Below are 15496 nucleotides of genomic sequence, written 5' to 3' on the forward strand. Positions count from 1 at the left end.
GCTGCTTTCACAAATACAGGATCACTGCTGTGTTCTTTCCAATGCTGGAATGATGATAAAGATGAGTGCTGGTGCAGTTTGTGCTGGTCACTGGAGCTTCACACATACACTGCACCAAATCTGCTGCTGTGTGAAGACATCAGTGACACAGAGCTGTCTCATTCACTCAGCAGAGGCTTTGTCACACAACAGATTACATCAGTGACTGCCATCCCCTGTGCAGATTAGAATACAGGACATTTTTCCCTCCTCCTCACTAGATTCACTTTCCATAGATAACTGTTCAGTGTGTGTCTGGGGGAGGAGCAGCTCTCTGCTCTGAGGCTGCTGGAGGGGAAGAATTCATTACTGTGTGATGAGGGCTGCTTCATGTGGACCGGGAGGGCCTGTAGCTATGGAGGGTGGGGTTGTTGCTATAGAGGGCATGTTTGGAGTAGAGTAGGTGGTTACGACTAGTTCTCATTTCAATGCCATAACACCCCCCCCTTGGACGTTCTGTTCAGAATATCTAGAAAACCGTGCAAACTAGTGACAGAAAGTAAATTACTTATTGTCAAAATTCTGCAGCCCAGATATGTATTGAGATTATGTGAAAAGCCTGGACAACCCCTTTAACTACAGGAACCGCTGAGCTCCAATGTCAGTCAACAAGACGGATGTTCTTCCCACACCTACAGTATCACAAGATAAGAGTAACAAAGGTGAGAAGATTGAGAATCCTAATCGTATGTGTCCCATTCACAAGAAACCTCATCCCTTAAAGAAATGCATCGGCTTCAGAAAGAAACCACTCCAGGAACGCAAAGAGCTTCTGAAAAACTTTGGGATATGTTACAGGTGCTGCGCTTCTACTGAACACTTTGCTAAGGACTGCAAAATATCTATTAAGTCTTTGGAGTGTGACAGTGAGGAGCATGTGCAAGCGCTCCATCCATCCCAACCTAACACTACACAGCTTACACCTTCCCCCACCACATGGCAAGGTAGGGAGGATGCTGTTCAAACAGTGAGTTCTATCTCAATATCTTCTTCATGCACAGAAGTCTGCGGAGAAGGCCTCTGGGACAAGTCATGTGCGAAGATATGCCTGGTGAACGTGTATCTCAAGAGTCGACCAGAGAAAACCGCAAGAGTATGTTATCCTGGACGATCAGAGCAACCGATCACTTGCAAGGTCAGAACTCTTTGACATGTTTGACTTAAAGGGAAAACTCCCACCCCTACACCCTAGGTACCTGCAGCGGTGTTATGGTGGTCTCTGGGAGAAGAGCCAAAGGACTCATGGTGTCTTCTCTTGAGAACAATGTGGAGATACCCTTACCCACTCTGGTCGAGTGCAACCAGATACCGTCCAACAGAGGAAATTCCAACTCCAGAGGCTGCACTCCATCACCCTCATCTAAAGACTTTGGCAGGCAAGATACCAGCTCTCGACAACAGCACAAACATCCTGATCCTGCTTGGCAGAGACATTCTGTGACTACACAAGGTACGTCAGCAAATCAACGGGCCACACGACGCTCCCTTTGCTCAACGCTTAGACCTAGGCTGGGTTATCATAGGAAATGTCTGTATAGAAAAGATGAAGAGACCCACGAGGATTTCCTCATTTAAGACTCACGTCCTACCAAATGGTCGCAGCAAGTACTTTCAACCATGCCCACATCATTACTGGGTGAAAGATAAGCGACAACAAGTGGAAGAAAGAAACCTCTGATGACGCAAACATATTCCTGTCCCGTCATGATGACCTCGGGTCAACAGTGTTCAACTCTACAAGAGAAGACAACCAGCTAGCTAGCACCTGCAAGGGAGGACAAAGACTTTATAAAGATTATGGAAAAGGAATTCGCCAAAGACGATTCAAATAGCTGGGTAGCACCTTTACCTTTTCGTTCTCCAAGAACAAGGCTACCTGATAATCTGCAACAAGCAACGGCAAGGTTTTCATCCCTACAACGCACCTTAAAGAGAAGGCCAGAGATGGAGAAACATTGTCGACTTCAAGCAGAATATCTTCGATAGAGGTCACGCGGAACCCGCACCCCCGCTAAAAGAAGGTGAAGAATGCTGGTATCTTCCATCCTTTGGTGTCTACCATCCTCGCAAACATGACCAAATTAGAGTGGTGTTCGACTCCAGTGCTCAGTAAGAAGGTATCTCCCTAAATAGCCTGCTCCTCATTCGGCTTAATCTAAACAGCCTTATAGGAGTACTGATTGGCTTCAGACAAGAATCTGTCGCAGTAATGGCCGACATTCAACAAATGTTTCATTGCTTTAACGTGAGAGAAGAGAGCAGAAACTACCTCAGATTCCTATGGCACAAAGACAACGACGTCCGCAACAAGGTCACAGACTACAGGATCAAGGTGCACGTCTTCGGCAACAGCCCCTCGCCTGCAGTGGCCATCTCGTCTGCAGTGGACTAAGATGGACAGCACGGGAAGGTGATCGAGAGTATGGGTCTGATGCTCGTCTATTTGTGGAAAGAAACTTCTACGTAGATGATGGGCTTAAGTCTCTTCCCACAAGTGAAGAGACTATCGATCTGCTCTCTAGGACTCAGGAAATGCTGTCAACAGCAAACCTTAGAGTCCACAAAATCATCTCCAACAGTGAAAAGGTAATGAAAGCATTTCCATCTGAGGATCACAATGCTGGTGTAAGGGATCTTGTTCTGGGTTCTGATGTTCCTCCCACGCAACACAGCCTCGGTCTGCTTTGGGATATTAAGCAGGACACGTTCAGTTTCCAGGTGTCAGCTTGCGATAAACCTTTCACTAAACGAGGAGTCCTATCTGTTGTGAACAGCATCTATGATCCTCTTGGGTTTATTGCACCCATCACCATTCAAGGCAAGATACTGTTGAGACACATGACCGCCGAGAGTACGGATTGGGACACTCCGCTACCGTCCCAGAAACAACAAAGGTGGGATGCGTGGAAGAAGTATCTGAAGGTCTTAGATCAATTCCAAGTCCCACGTTGTTATTCCCCAGGCACCCTTTCAGCCACCATCAGAAGAGAAGTTCACATTTTCTCCGACGCTTCTACAGAGGCTATAGCTGCCGTAGCCTACCTGAAGGCTTTGGAAGAAGGTGACAAGGTGCATTGTGGATTCATCCTCGGTAAGGCAAAACTAACCCCGAAACCTACTCACTCTGTTCCAAGACTCGAACTTTGTGCCGCCGTTCTGGCAGTGGAGTTAGCTGAAGCTATAAAGGACGAAATGGACATTGCTATTGATTAATTTACCTTCTACACAGACAGCAAAGCAGTACCAGTAACATCAGACCCTGATGCACCAATGATCCTTACTCCTGCTACACTTCCTACTCAGAAGGTTGGAGCTGCCGTAATCCCTCCAGGGAAGTTTGTGGACGGGAGACCTTTACAGACATCAGTGGAAACTGGTACAACACTTGTCCAATGCCTTTTGGCATTGCTGGAAAACCAAATTCTTGCACTTGCTTCAAAGCCATCACAAATGGCAGACTGCAAAACATAATCTCTAAGAGGGAGACCTCGTCCTCCTTAAAGATAAAGAAGCTCATCGCAACATCTGGCCAATGGGTCTTATTACTAATGTTACACCAAGCGATGACGGGAAGATCCGTAAGGTAGAAGTCAAGGTTACGAAAGGCGGTTCAACTCGTATTTTCTTCCGTCCAGTCATTGAGATTGTGTTACTTTTTCCAAAGGAGGACATCACATGAAAGTCATGTTTGTGGACACAGCTCACGGCGAGGAGCCTACCTCCACGTATTCCTCCAGCTGTGTTGGAACATTCGAACAATTGAACTTCCTCCAGTGGATTATTGGGTTGGTGGAAGTGTTTGCATGTTGCGGCTTCCCAATCTGAAAATGGGTTTTTGTTTGGACTCAGTCTATTCCGCTGTTGAGGACTTCATGCCTCCAACTGAAGATTGGACCATGCCAATTGGACTACAACTGTTATTACTTGCATGCTTGTTTTCCATTTGTTTTTCAGGTCTACAGTGACAAATCCAGAGGACATCATAAAAATTATGAAATCTATAGATTTCAGCCGGGGAGTGTTATGTCCCATGAAAGACATTTTACAGACTGTCCTGTGCATTTTACATGCTGTATTGCAGTCTCTCATATTGTTTATTATTGCTATGTTTTCCTGTGTTTTGCATAGCTGAAATCCTCCCTTTCCATCAAGTTTGTCCCTTCTGTCTCCCTCTTCTGGGTGTGATGTCACTTCCTTCTTCCCCCTGTGTCTCATTCTCCATCTTGGCTTCATTAGAAGCACATGTGTTTTGAGCCTGTCTGAAGAAAGTCTTTACCTTCTGCTGTTTGTATGCATTCAACAAGAATTCTTAAAGAAATCAAAGTCTCTTCTGGATTCTTCATAACATGTGTGCCGGCAGCTGAGTTGAGCTATCTGCGATCGTCGCCATTTGTAAGTAAGTTGAAGGGATCCAGCATCTCAGAGCCATATTTGCAGCCACAGGCCCCGAGGACAGAATACTTTGCTTATATAGCGCCATCTTATTCCGTAGCCCTTTACATACATTATCATTACTGTCCCCATTGGGCCTCACAATCTAAATTCCCTATCAGTATGTCTTTGGAATATGGGAGGAAACCGGAGAACCCGGAGGAAACCCAAGCCAACACGGGGGTTCTATACAAACTCCTTGCAGATGTTGTCCTTGGTGGAATTTGAACCCAGGACCCCAGCGCTGCAATGCTAACCACTGAGTGCTCAGGTATTCTTTATTAGTGTGGCTCCCTGTAGTTCTACCCTCATGATCAACAATGGAAGGCATATCCTAGCCAGTATGTGGTCATCTGCTGGAATAGCCCTGTCCAGATGTCCACAATGAAATTTCTAAGCCATATTAATATGATGAGAGCCATTGAGGCTTATTAATCCCACACTAAATTACAGTAAGGTTCCAATACAGGAGTCGTCACCACAAGCAGTATATTAAGTGCAGCTCTAGAAAACTTGATGAACATATCAACAGCTATTGAGAGACAAACATATGTATGGAAACATTTCTGGAGAAATGAAGTGGTGATAGGAGCAGGTATATTTGTGGAATAGTTATCAGTATCAAAACAACACTACAGCCGGCCTTTCCTTAGCCAAAGCTTCGCCGCTTCTGACTATATACAGCGTTCAATGCCAAAGCAAACCAAGATCTAAGAGCGCCTCAGTAGATAAAGTAGTAAATCTGGATCCATGGCTTTTTTCCTTCACATATAGATTTACTGAATATTCACACACATGAAAAATAAAATAAAAACTCGAAGTTGTTTATCCAAAATGAGAAAAACGTGGCCGTTTGGCTTTCAGAAACCATGCCACCTCTGACCATGGGTTGTGTACCTCAGCTGCATTCATTTCAATGGGTCCACATTGCAATATGAAACAAAACCGATGGTCACAATTGGCACAGTTTATGAGAAGGGAGAGGAAAAAAAAACAAACCCTTTTAAATCAATCATTTAAAATTTTAACATTCATTACATGACTTTTAGAACACAAAAAAATTTAGAGATCATTGGGGCAAATTGTGCCAAATTTATTACAAAGCATACCCCACTTAAATTTGGCTCAGATTTAGACTGCCTTAAGGTCATAATATCAGGCCATCCAACAACCCCACCTATCAGCTGTTCCAGCCGGGTGTGATCACTTGCGGAGTTGCACAGCATTGTGCTACATAGGGCCGCAGCTGGATGATGCTGATCCACTCCCATTCATTTAAATATGGACGAATGTGCAATACCCGGCCACAGCTCCGCAACCGATCACATCCGGCTGGCACTGGGAACACCCAATTGTTGGGGTGTCATACTCCCACCAATCTCATAATATGACCTATCTCCAAGATGGTTCATTAATGTAAAAGTAGTGGACAGCCCCAACAGTTGATGGGCACACTCTTAGTGTACACTCACCCAGTTTTTTAACTTTTGTCGAGCATGATGCAGAAACTGAAAATTCTACACAGAATGTAAAGTTTTGGGGGGCTTAGTCACCACTAAATAGGTGACTAAATAAACAAAAGTTACAGTAGATTCTTGATATACAAGACATTAAAGTAAATCACTCACTTAGATTTGTTATATTCAAACTCTATGTGTAAGCAGTCTTCTATCCCAACTTCCATTTTGATAGAGTTATTGACATCTGGATATGTGGCAAGCTGGTGAACAATGAGGTCATATTCCTTTATCAGATCGGACAGACGTCTCACTATGGTCACCTTTAAGAAATACCTGTAACACATTCAATATGAAGGATCAGTAGAGATATCATACCCTCCAGAGGGGAGACTTTTCCCTGAAAAAGAAGGGTTTCCAGGGAAATAATCTAGTACATACATACATGCACAAGCGTTGTGGTCACCTAATGACATTGTAAGTTACAACACGCACCTTAATCTTACATTTGAACCTATGTAAGACTCATAAGGCTTCTCCACTTGCATGAACTCAAAATCATAACTTCTGCTTTGTGTCAGCTCCCCAGGCAGGGCTAGTTCTTTAACAAGGTTTACAAACTCATGTGTATTGCTTTTATCATTGAACAGCTCTATAAAAATAAAAAAAAATAAAAAATTTTCAATAAAACAGATTTCACTACAGATAACAAAAATACAAGACACAATTATTGCATTTGCGCTTTTTTAAAAATGGGCAAAAAAAGGAAGGTAAAAAGTCTATTTTATGTATATCTGTTTTATCGTTTCATGTGCACAGAAGTGGATGGGGTTCGGAGATTCCAGATGTTTTCAATCAATTCATCAAATCACAATATTTAAAAGTGACAACATTTTTTGTGAGAATGTATTCCAGTCTACCCTGGAGTGATTTTAATTATGTCTGAATTTTTTTTTTTTTTTGCAGAAAGTGTGACCCAGATGACAATTTCACCTCTTTTTGATGCACGAGGGGACCATGTCAGGTCAGATAACGCCATAATCCTGCAGATACAAGGTTAATCTGTTGGGTAACAGCATTATGAAGGTGTCCAGCCTCAGTACTGAAATAACAGCACCTGGGAGAAAATGAAATGTATTGCTCCCAGGAGCCGCCGGCTTTCAGTCACACAGGTGTGCCAGCACGACTACAGTCACTGCACACAGCAGTGTGACCAGCGGCCACAACCAAGCTGCCACACTTTGACAAACCAAGTCAAATTGCCAAGACATGCCCAAATGCCACTGCTCAGTGTTGTGATCGGTGACTTTATCTGCGCCAGCTCACCTTTATTGCTGATAGCCGGCGGATCCTGGGAGAACCAGATTGCTCTCTCATGGTAGCCTTGCTTTCAGTAATGTGGTTCGGTACCCTTCTAATCTTCAGAATAACCCTATATAAGCTGGTTAATACTGTTATCTGATGTGAAAGGTTCCCCAAAAGGGGGAAAAAAAAAAAAGGATTTTTGATTTTGAGCAAAATGTATGAAATGTGTGCCATTTTCAAGAGTTTGGATCCAGTTGGATGAACACACAGGTGGGATGCTGGAGTAAATCAATTAATCAAAAACGTGTTTCAACGCCGCACCAGCGCCTTTATCAAGTGTAAAGCCAAATACTACAATTAAGAATTACTATAGTGAACTGATTGGAGGTAGCTCACATACCCACACTACTGCTCCATTCACAAGGGGGAAACGGGACCTGGTTCTCGTGATCAGCGGAGGTCCAACACCACTATATTTGGTGAGTGAATTCAGAGTAACCCGACTTGCACGATGTGTTGACCTCCCAAATGTCACTCATCTCTTTCAGACACTCAAATTTACTCTACAAGGCTGCCACGGGGAATCTATGCATTGACAAGGCCCAAGCAAATAAGGTACTAAGGGGAGATATTACTAATGCAGCAGAATTCTGGTGTACATGCCACAGTGATTTTAGACAGATTTTGTGCCTCATTAAATACTTTTATATAAAGAGTTTACAAATGGGGACATGGGTTGGCAGATTAAGAGCAAGTGTCAACTTTTTGGTGCAAAAAGAGAAAAATGTTGTAAAGTATGGCAAATTTATCAAGACTTTCCCCATCAGTGTGTTTCACTGTAAACTGGCTCCACTTCTTACTGCCTCTTATATGTCAACACTGTGTCAGCATTTGGAAATCTGCATCTCATGTGAACAGTGACTGGTTAAAATCCAGATAATATTAGCTGAGGGCACTAAAACTAGGTCTCAAACAGCACCGAACTAAAACTGGAACCTAATGAATTGCTATGGGCAAATACTACACTTCCTGCTTACATGAGACTTTGCATGCAGGTGCCACAAAATATCCTTACGCCTTATTTTTTTTTAATTTTTAAAATTTACAGAAAACTAAAATGCAAAATGATGTGAACTATGTAATAGACCTTTTCTTTCTTTTTTTTTTTACTGCCAAGTCACTATTGCACTCTAATTTATTACAAAAACATATACAGCCCCTGGCAAAAATTATGGAATCACTGGCCTTGGAGGATGTTCATTCAGTTGTTTAATTTCGTAGAAAAAAAGCAGATCACAGATATGGCACAAAACTAAAGGTATTTGAAATGGCAACTTTCTGACTTTTAGGGTAAGTGCACACGCTGCGGATTCACCTGCGGGTTTTTTCCCGCGGAAACGCAGGTAAAACCGCGGGTAAAGTGACCTGCGGTTTGGCCTGCGGTTTTGCCCTGCAGTTTCACACCTCTACTATGTTAAAGGTGTGAAACTGCAGCAGAATCGGCAGAAACAATTGACATGCTGCGGAAAAAAAACACGCAGCTTTTCCGCAGGTAAAAAAACGCAGCGTGAGCACTGCGGTTTTGAAAACCCATAGGCTAACATGGTGAAGTACCATGTCTGCGGAACTGCTGCAGTTCTTCAGGGCCAAAACCGCAGCAGAACCGCAGCAAAACCGCAGCGTGTGCACATGGCCTAAGAAGCACTAAAAGAAATCAAGAACAAAAAATGTGGTAGTCAGTAATGGTTACTTTTTTTACACCAAGCATAGGGGATAAATTATGGAACCACTCAATTCTGAGGAAAAAAATTATGGAATCATGAAAAACAAACAAACAAAAAACCACTCCAACACATCACTAGTGTTTTGTTGCACCACCTCTGGCTTTTATAACAGCTTGCAGTCTCTGAGGCATGGACTTAATGAGTGTCAAACAGTACTCTTCATCAATCTGGCTCCAACTTTCTCTGATTTCTGTTGCCAGATCAGCTTTGCAGGTTGGAGCCTTGTCATGGACCATTTTCTTCAACTTCCACCAAAGATTTTCAATTGGCTTGAGATCCGGACTATTTGCAGGCCATGACATTGACCTTTTGTGTCTTTTTTCAAGGAATGTTTTCGCTCTATGGCAGGATGCATTATCATCTTGAAAAATGATTTCATCATCCCCAAACATCCTTTCAATTTATGGGATAACAAAAGTGTCCAAAATATCAACATAAACTTGTGCATTTATTGAAGATGTAATGACAGCCATCTCCCCAGTGCCTTCACCTGACATGCAGCCCCATATCATCAATGACTGTGGAAATTTGCATGTTCTCTTCAGGCAGTCATCTTTATCTTGTTGGAACGGCACCAAACAAAAAGTTCCAGCATCAACACCTTGCCCAATGCAGATTCGCGATTCATCACTGAATATGACTTTCATCCAGTCATCCACAGTCCACGATTGCTTTTCCTTAGCCCATTGTAACCTTGTTTTTTTTCCTGTTTAGGTGTTAATGATGGCTTTCGTTTAGCTTTTCTGTATGTAAATCCCATTTCCTTTAGGCGGTTTCTTACAGTTTGGTCACAGACGTTGACTCCAGTTTCCTCCCATTCATCCTCATTTGTTTTGTTGTGCATTTCCTGTTTTGGAGACATATTGCTTGAAGTTTCCGGTCTTGACGCTTTGATATCTTCCTTGGTCTACCAGTATGTTTGCCTTTAACAACTTTCCCATGTTATTTGTATTTGGTCCAGATTTTAAGGGGGGTTTACACATAGCGATAATCGCTAGCGATATCGCTATAACGTCACCGATTTTGTGACGTTATAGCGATATCGCTATAACGCCACAAAATCGGTGACGTTATAGCGATATCGCTATGTGTGATACTTACCTCCGACCGGCTCACCCGCTGTCCATCGCTGATCGCACGAGAATGTCCGGCTCCATTTCTTGTCGGGCGCTTCCTGCTGGCGCAGACGAGCGACGCGTGGAGGCGGGCGGGAGGACGTCAGGATCGCTGTGTGAGAAAGGTGAGTATCGTCCGCTGCGTCGCTGCTGCATCGCTGTGAGATCTTCCTGTGTGGAAGCTCACTAGCAATCATTTAGCGATGCACCAGCGATCCTGACCGGGTCATATCGCTGGTCGGATCACTGGTGCATCGCTAAATGTAAAAGGGCCTTTAGACACAGCTGACTGTGAACAAGCAACATCTTTTGCAACATTGCGTGATGATTTACCCTCTTTTAAGAGTTTGATAATCTTCTCCTTTGTTTCAATTGACATATCTCGTGTTGGAGCCATGATTCATGTCAGTCCACTTGGTGCAACAGCCCTCCAAGGTGTGCTTACTCCTTTTTAGATGCAGACTAACGAACAGATCTAATTTGATGCAGGTGTTCGTTTTGCGAATGAAAATTTACAGGGTGATTCCATAATTTTTTCCCTATGCTTGGTTTAAAAAAGTAACCATTACTGACTAACACATTTTTTGTTCCTGATTTCTTTTAGTGTTTCTTAAAGTCAGAAAGTTGCCATTTCAAATACCTTTAGTTTTGTGCCATGTCTGTGATCTGCTTTTTTGCTACTAAACTAAACAACTGAATGAACATCCTCCAAGGCCGGTGATTCCATAATTTTTGCAAGGGTATGTATGTATGTATGTATGTATGTATGTATGTATGTATGTATGTATGTATGTATGTATGTATGTATATATATATATATATATATATATATATATATATATATATATATATATATATATATATATATACACACACATACACATACACACACATACCGTATATACTCGAATATAAGCCGAGATTTTCAGCCCCAAAAAATTGGGCTGAAAGTCCCCCTCTCATCTTATATTCGAGTCATATACAAAGGGGGTCGGCGGAGGAGGGGGGGGCTGTCAGGTCATACTTACCCATCCTGACGCTGTGTCTGGAGCCCCCAGCTTCTCCCCGTGCTCCCTCTTCCTGCCTTCAGCGGTCACGTGGTGCCGCTCATTAAAACGCATGAATATGCATATTCATGAGTTTGATGAGCAGTACCACATGACCGCTGAAGGCAGGAAGAGAGAGCGCAGAGAAGCTGGGGGCTCAAGACACAGCGTCAGGACGGGCAAGTATAGCGATACTCACCTGTCCTGCATCCATGGCTGCTTGCTGCTGTCTGTCATCGGTCAGTGACTTCAGACAGCAGAGGGTGCGGTGACGTGGTTAGTGCGCGCCGCCCCCCAGCAGTCTGAACGTCACTGACTGATGACGTGGCAGATAGCGGTGAGCAGCCATGGACGCAGGACACATGAGTATCTCAGGTGCCAGCAGTGACACCAGCACCTGACACCCAGGTGAATGTCATTTTTTTTATTTTTACATGCAGCAGCAGCATGGGGGCAGCGTATGGGGGAATAATCTATGGAGCTTCTTATGGGGTCAGCATATGAGGGAACAATCTATGGAGCATTTCCCACCCTAGGTTTATACTCGAGTCAAAAAGTTCTCCCAGTTTTTTGTGGCAAAATTGGGGGGGGGGGGGGGGGGTCGGCTTATACTCGAGTACATAATATATATTCTCTCGAAATATATCAACAACTTTCTAGTAATCCCACCTAGGTGTTTGCACAATCTTTGGATAAGATTCTTTAGAATGCATTCGAATCAGGTCTTATCCCCCCAAAAAAATTCTTGATGGGTTGTTACCAAGCAACCCCAGGGTACCAATATTTTATTTATTGCCAATGGTTCACACGGACCCTGTCAATCCTCCAGGTCACCCCACTGTCTCTGGCATAGGAGGGTTGTGGGATATGACATGTAAGTTTATTGATTTTTATCCAAAACCAAATGTTGAAACCCTGCCCTCCTATGTCAGGGACACTACAGATTTACTTAAAATTAATGGGATTACTCTGGAGGATCACTTGGTCCTTGTAGCCATTGATATTGAGTCTCTATATACTGTACATCTATAGGACATGATGATGGTCTTGCTGCAATTCGCTTTTTTCTTGAGATGACCAACCGGGATGGACACTGGTATGAGTTCCTTCTGGAACTACTTGCATTTGTTTTGTGCAATAATTATTTTGTTTTCAAAGACAGATTCTTTTTACAGAAACGCGGCATTGTCATGGGCGCGACATGTTCTCTGTCCTATGCAAAACTGTTTCTCGGTTACTGTGAGAGGCAGATTTTCCATGGGGACGGGGCTCGTGCCGCTGAACATGTGCAGTGCTGGCATCTTTACACAGACGATGTTTTTGTTATTTGGCAAGGTTCTATCCCTGATCTAAAAGACTTCATGCTATATCTGAATACTAACACATTGAATCGGAAGTTTACTTATAAGTGGCACAAATCAAAGATTGAATTCCTTGATGTTCTTAAAGTTGACACAGATGGGTCTATACAGACAGACCTTTCTCATAAAGAGACGGCTGTAAATTCTTTGCTTCACGCGACCTCAGCACATGTACCATCAGTTATTTGAGCCATTACGGTTGGTCAGTTCTTTGCTCCACCAATGACCGGTTTGAGGAGCAATCTACTGATCTTAAGCAACGATTTAAATTTAGGGGATATAGTAATAGGTGCATTAAACACGGGTACCATAGAGCAAAAGCCACCTCACGGGATGCACTCCTGACCAAATCGACGACTACAAGCTGTAAGAAAGACGAGCATTCCATTTTTGTTTCAACCTCGAATTGTCAATGGGATTGTGTCTGGGACATTGTATTGAAATATTGGCCGATCCTACATACCGATACTATCCTTGCAACACATTTGCCCCAGTGGCCCAGGATTGTACCCGGACGAAGTATGAACATAAAAGATCATTTGGTAAAAAGCCATTATACATTGAGACCTATAATGCCACTGACAAATACCACCCGCACAGTGGGATATTATCCCTGCGGTAGATGTGTGGCATGTCCGAATATCTGCAGATCTACAACTTTTTCCTCTTCTAATGGGACTAAGACTTTTCAGATTAGAGATTACATCTCATGTAACACATCCAAAGTAGTGTATTATGCCACATGCCCATGTGGCAAAATGTACATTGGACTTACATCACATGAGCTGAAAATTCGTACAGTTGTGGCCAAAAGTATTGACACCCCTGCAATTTTGTCATATAATACTCAGTTTCTTCCTGAAAATTATTGCAAACACAAATTCTTTGTTATTATCTTCATTTGTCTTAAATTAAAAAAAACAAAAAGAATTGTCCTAAAGCCAAATTGGATATAATTCCACACCAAACATAAAAAAGAGGGTCGACAAAAGTATTGGCACTGTTCGAAAAATCATGTGATGCTTCTCTAATTTGTGTAATTAATAGCACCGGTAACTTACCTGTGGCACCTAACAGGTGTTGGCAATAACTAAATCACACTTGCAGACAGTTGACATGGATTAAAGTTGACTCAACCTCTGTCCTGTGTCCTTGTGTGTACCACATTGAGCATGGAGAAAAGAAAGAAGACCAAAGAACTGTCTGAGGACTTGAGAAACCAAATTGTGAAGAAGCATGAGCAATCTCAAGGCTACAAGTCCATCTCCAAAGACCTGAATGTTCCTGTGTCTACCGTGCGCAGTGTCATCAAGAAGTTTAAAGCCCATGGCACTGTGGCTAACCTCTCTAGATGTGGACGGAAAAGAAAAATTGACAAGAGATTTCAACGCAAGATTGTGCGGATGTTGGATAAAAAACCTCAGCTAACATCCAAACAAGTTCATGCTGCCCTGCAGTCCGAGGGTACAACAGTGTCAACCCGCACTATCCGTCGGCGTCTGAATGAAAAGGGACTGTATGGTATGAGACCCAGGAAGACCCCACTTCTTACCCCGAGACATAAAAAAGCCAGGCTGGAGTTTGCACAAACTTATCTGAAAAAGCCTAAAACGTTTTGGAAGAATGTTCTCTGGTCAGATGGCACAAAAGTAGAGCTTTTTGGGCAAAGGCATCAACATAGAGTTTACAGGAGAGAGAAAAAAAAAAAAAAAAGAGGCATTCAAAGAAAAGAACACAGTCCCTACAGTCAAACATGGCAGAGATTCCCAGATGTTTTGGGGTTGCTTTGCTGCCTCTGGCACTGGACAGCTTGACCGTGTGCATGGCATTATGAAGTCTGCAGACTACCAACAAATTTTGCAGCATAATGTAGGGCCCAGTGTGAGAAAGCTGGGTCTCCCTCAGAGGTCATGGGTCTTCCAGCAGGACAATGACCCAAAACACACTTCAAAAAGCACTAGAAAATGGTTTGAGAGAAAGCACTGGAGACTTCTAAGGTGGCCAGCAATGAGTCCAGACCTGAATCCCATAGAATACCTGTGGAGAGATCTAAAAATGGCAGTTTGGAGAAGGCACCCTTCAAATATCAGGGACCTGGAGCAGTTTGCCAAAGAAGAATGGTCTAAAATTCCAGCAGAGCATTGTAAGAAACTCATTGATGGTTACCGGAAGCGGTTGGTCGCAGTTATTTTGGCTAAAGGTTGTGCAACCAAGTATTAGGCTGAGGGTGCCAATACTTTTCTGTGGCCCATTTTTGGAGTTGTGTGAAATGATCAATGTTTTGCTTTTTGCTTCATTCTCTTTTGTGTTTTTTCATTTAAGACAAATTAAATGAAGATAATAATACCAAAGAATTTGTGTTTGCAATCATTTTCAGGAAGAAACTGAGTATTAGCTGACAGAATTGCAGGGGTGTCAATACTTTTGGCCACAACTGTATAAGTGAACACGTCAGGGACATCATTGCAGCCAAAGATATTAATGATCTCTCAGCACTAAAAACTCTTCCAGAACACTTTAAATTGTTTCGTAATGATAATCCTAGGGGTTTAATGTTGCGAGGGATTGATAAAATTGATTGTGGCATTCGAGGTGGGAATTATAAACAAATTTTAGCACAACATGAAAGCAAATGAATTGTGACATTGGGTACACTTACCTCTCGGCCTTAACGAAAAAAATCAATTTAGCTCCCTCTTTTTGTGACACACCTGCCATTTTTTGTATATTCCTTGTTTATCCTTATTCCCCCTTTATCATGATTTTGCATTTATAAAAAAGTTTTTCTTGTGTTTGTGGTTTCAATTTGTCATCTTTGCACTATATTTTGCATTTTTAGTATATGCAATCTTTTTTTCATATTACAATTTTCACTACCATTTGCAATGCCCAGAGATTATGTATTTATTGGGATACTGTATATACACATCATGCTGCGCATTATATATATATATATAT

The 15496-nt window shown here is 42.6% G+C and overlaps 1 protein-coding gene across 1 annotated transcript in view; it reads right to left on the reverse strand.

Moving 5' to 3' along the window:
* VPS26A (VPS26 retromer complex component A) overlaps positions 1-15496 on the reverse strand; it is a 66531-nt gene that overhangs the window by 33464 nt on the left and 17571 nt on the right. Inside the window, exons 4-5 of the mRNA XM_073548170.1 lie at positions 6423-6579; positions 6099-6263 (exon numbers count right to left, since the gene is read on the reverse strand). Coding sequence (XP_073404271.1) covers positions 6099-6263; positions 6423-6579 — 322 coding nt within the window. The remainder of the gene's footprint in view (positions 1-6098; positions 6264-6422; positions 6580-15496) is intronic.

The sequence above is a fragment of the Dendrobates tinctorius genome, unplaced genomic scaffold, assembly GCF_039654945.1.
Source record: "Dendrobates tinctorius isolate UK_male_01 unplaced genomic scaffold, ASM3965494v1 ptg000156l, whole genome shotgun sequence".
NCBI lineage: Eukaryota > Metazoa > Chordata > Amphibia > Anura > Dendrobatidae > Dendrobates > Dendrobates tinctorius.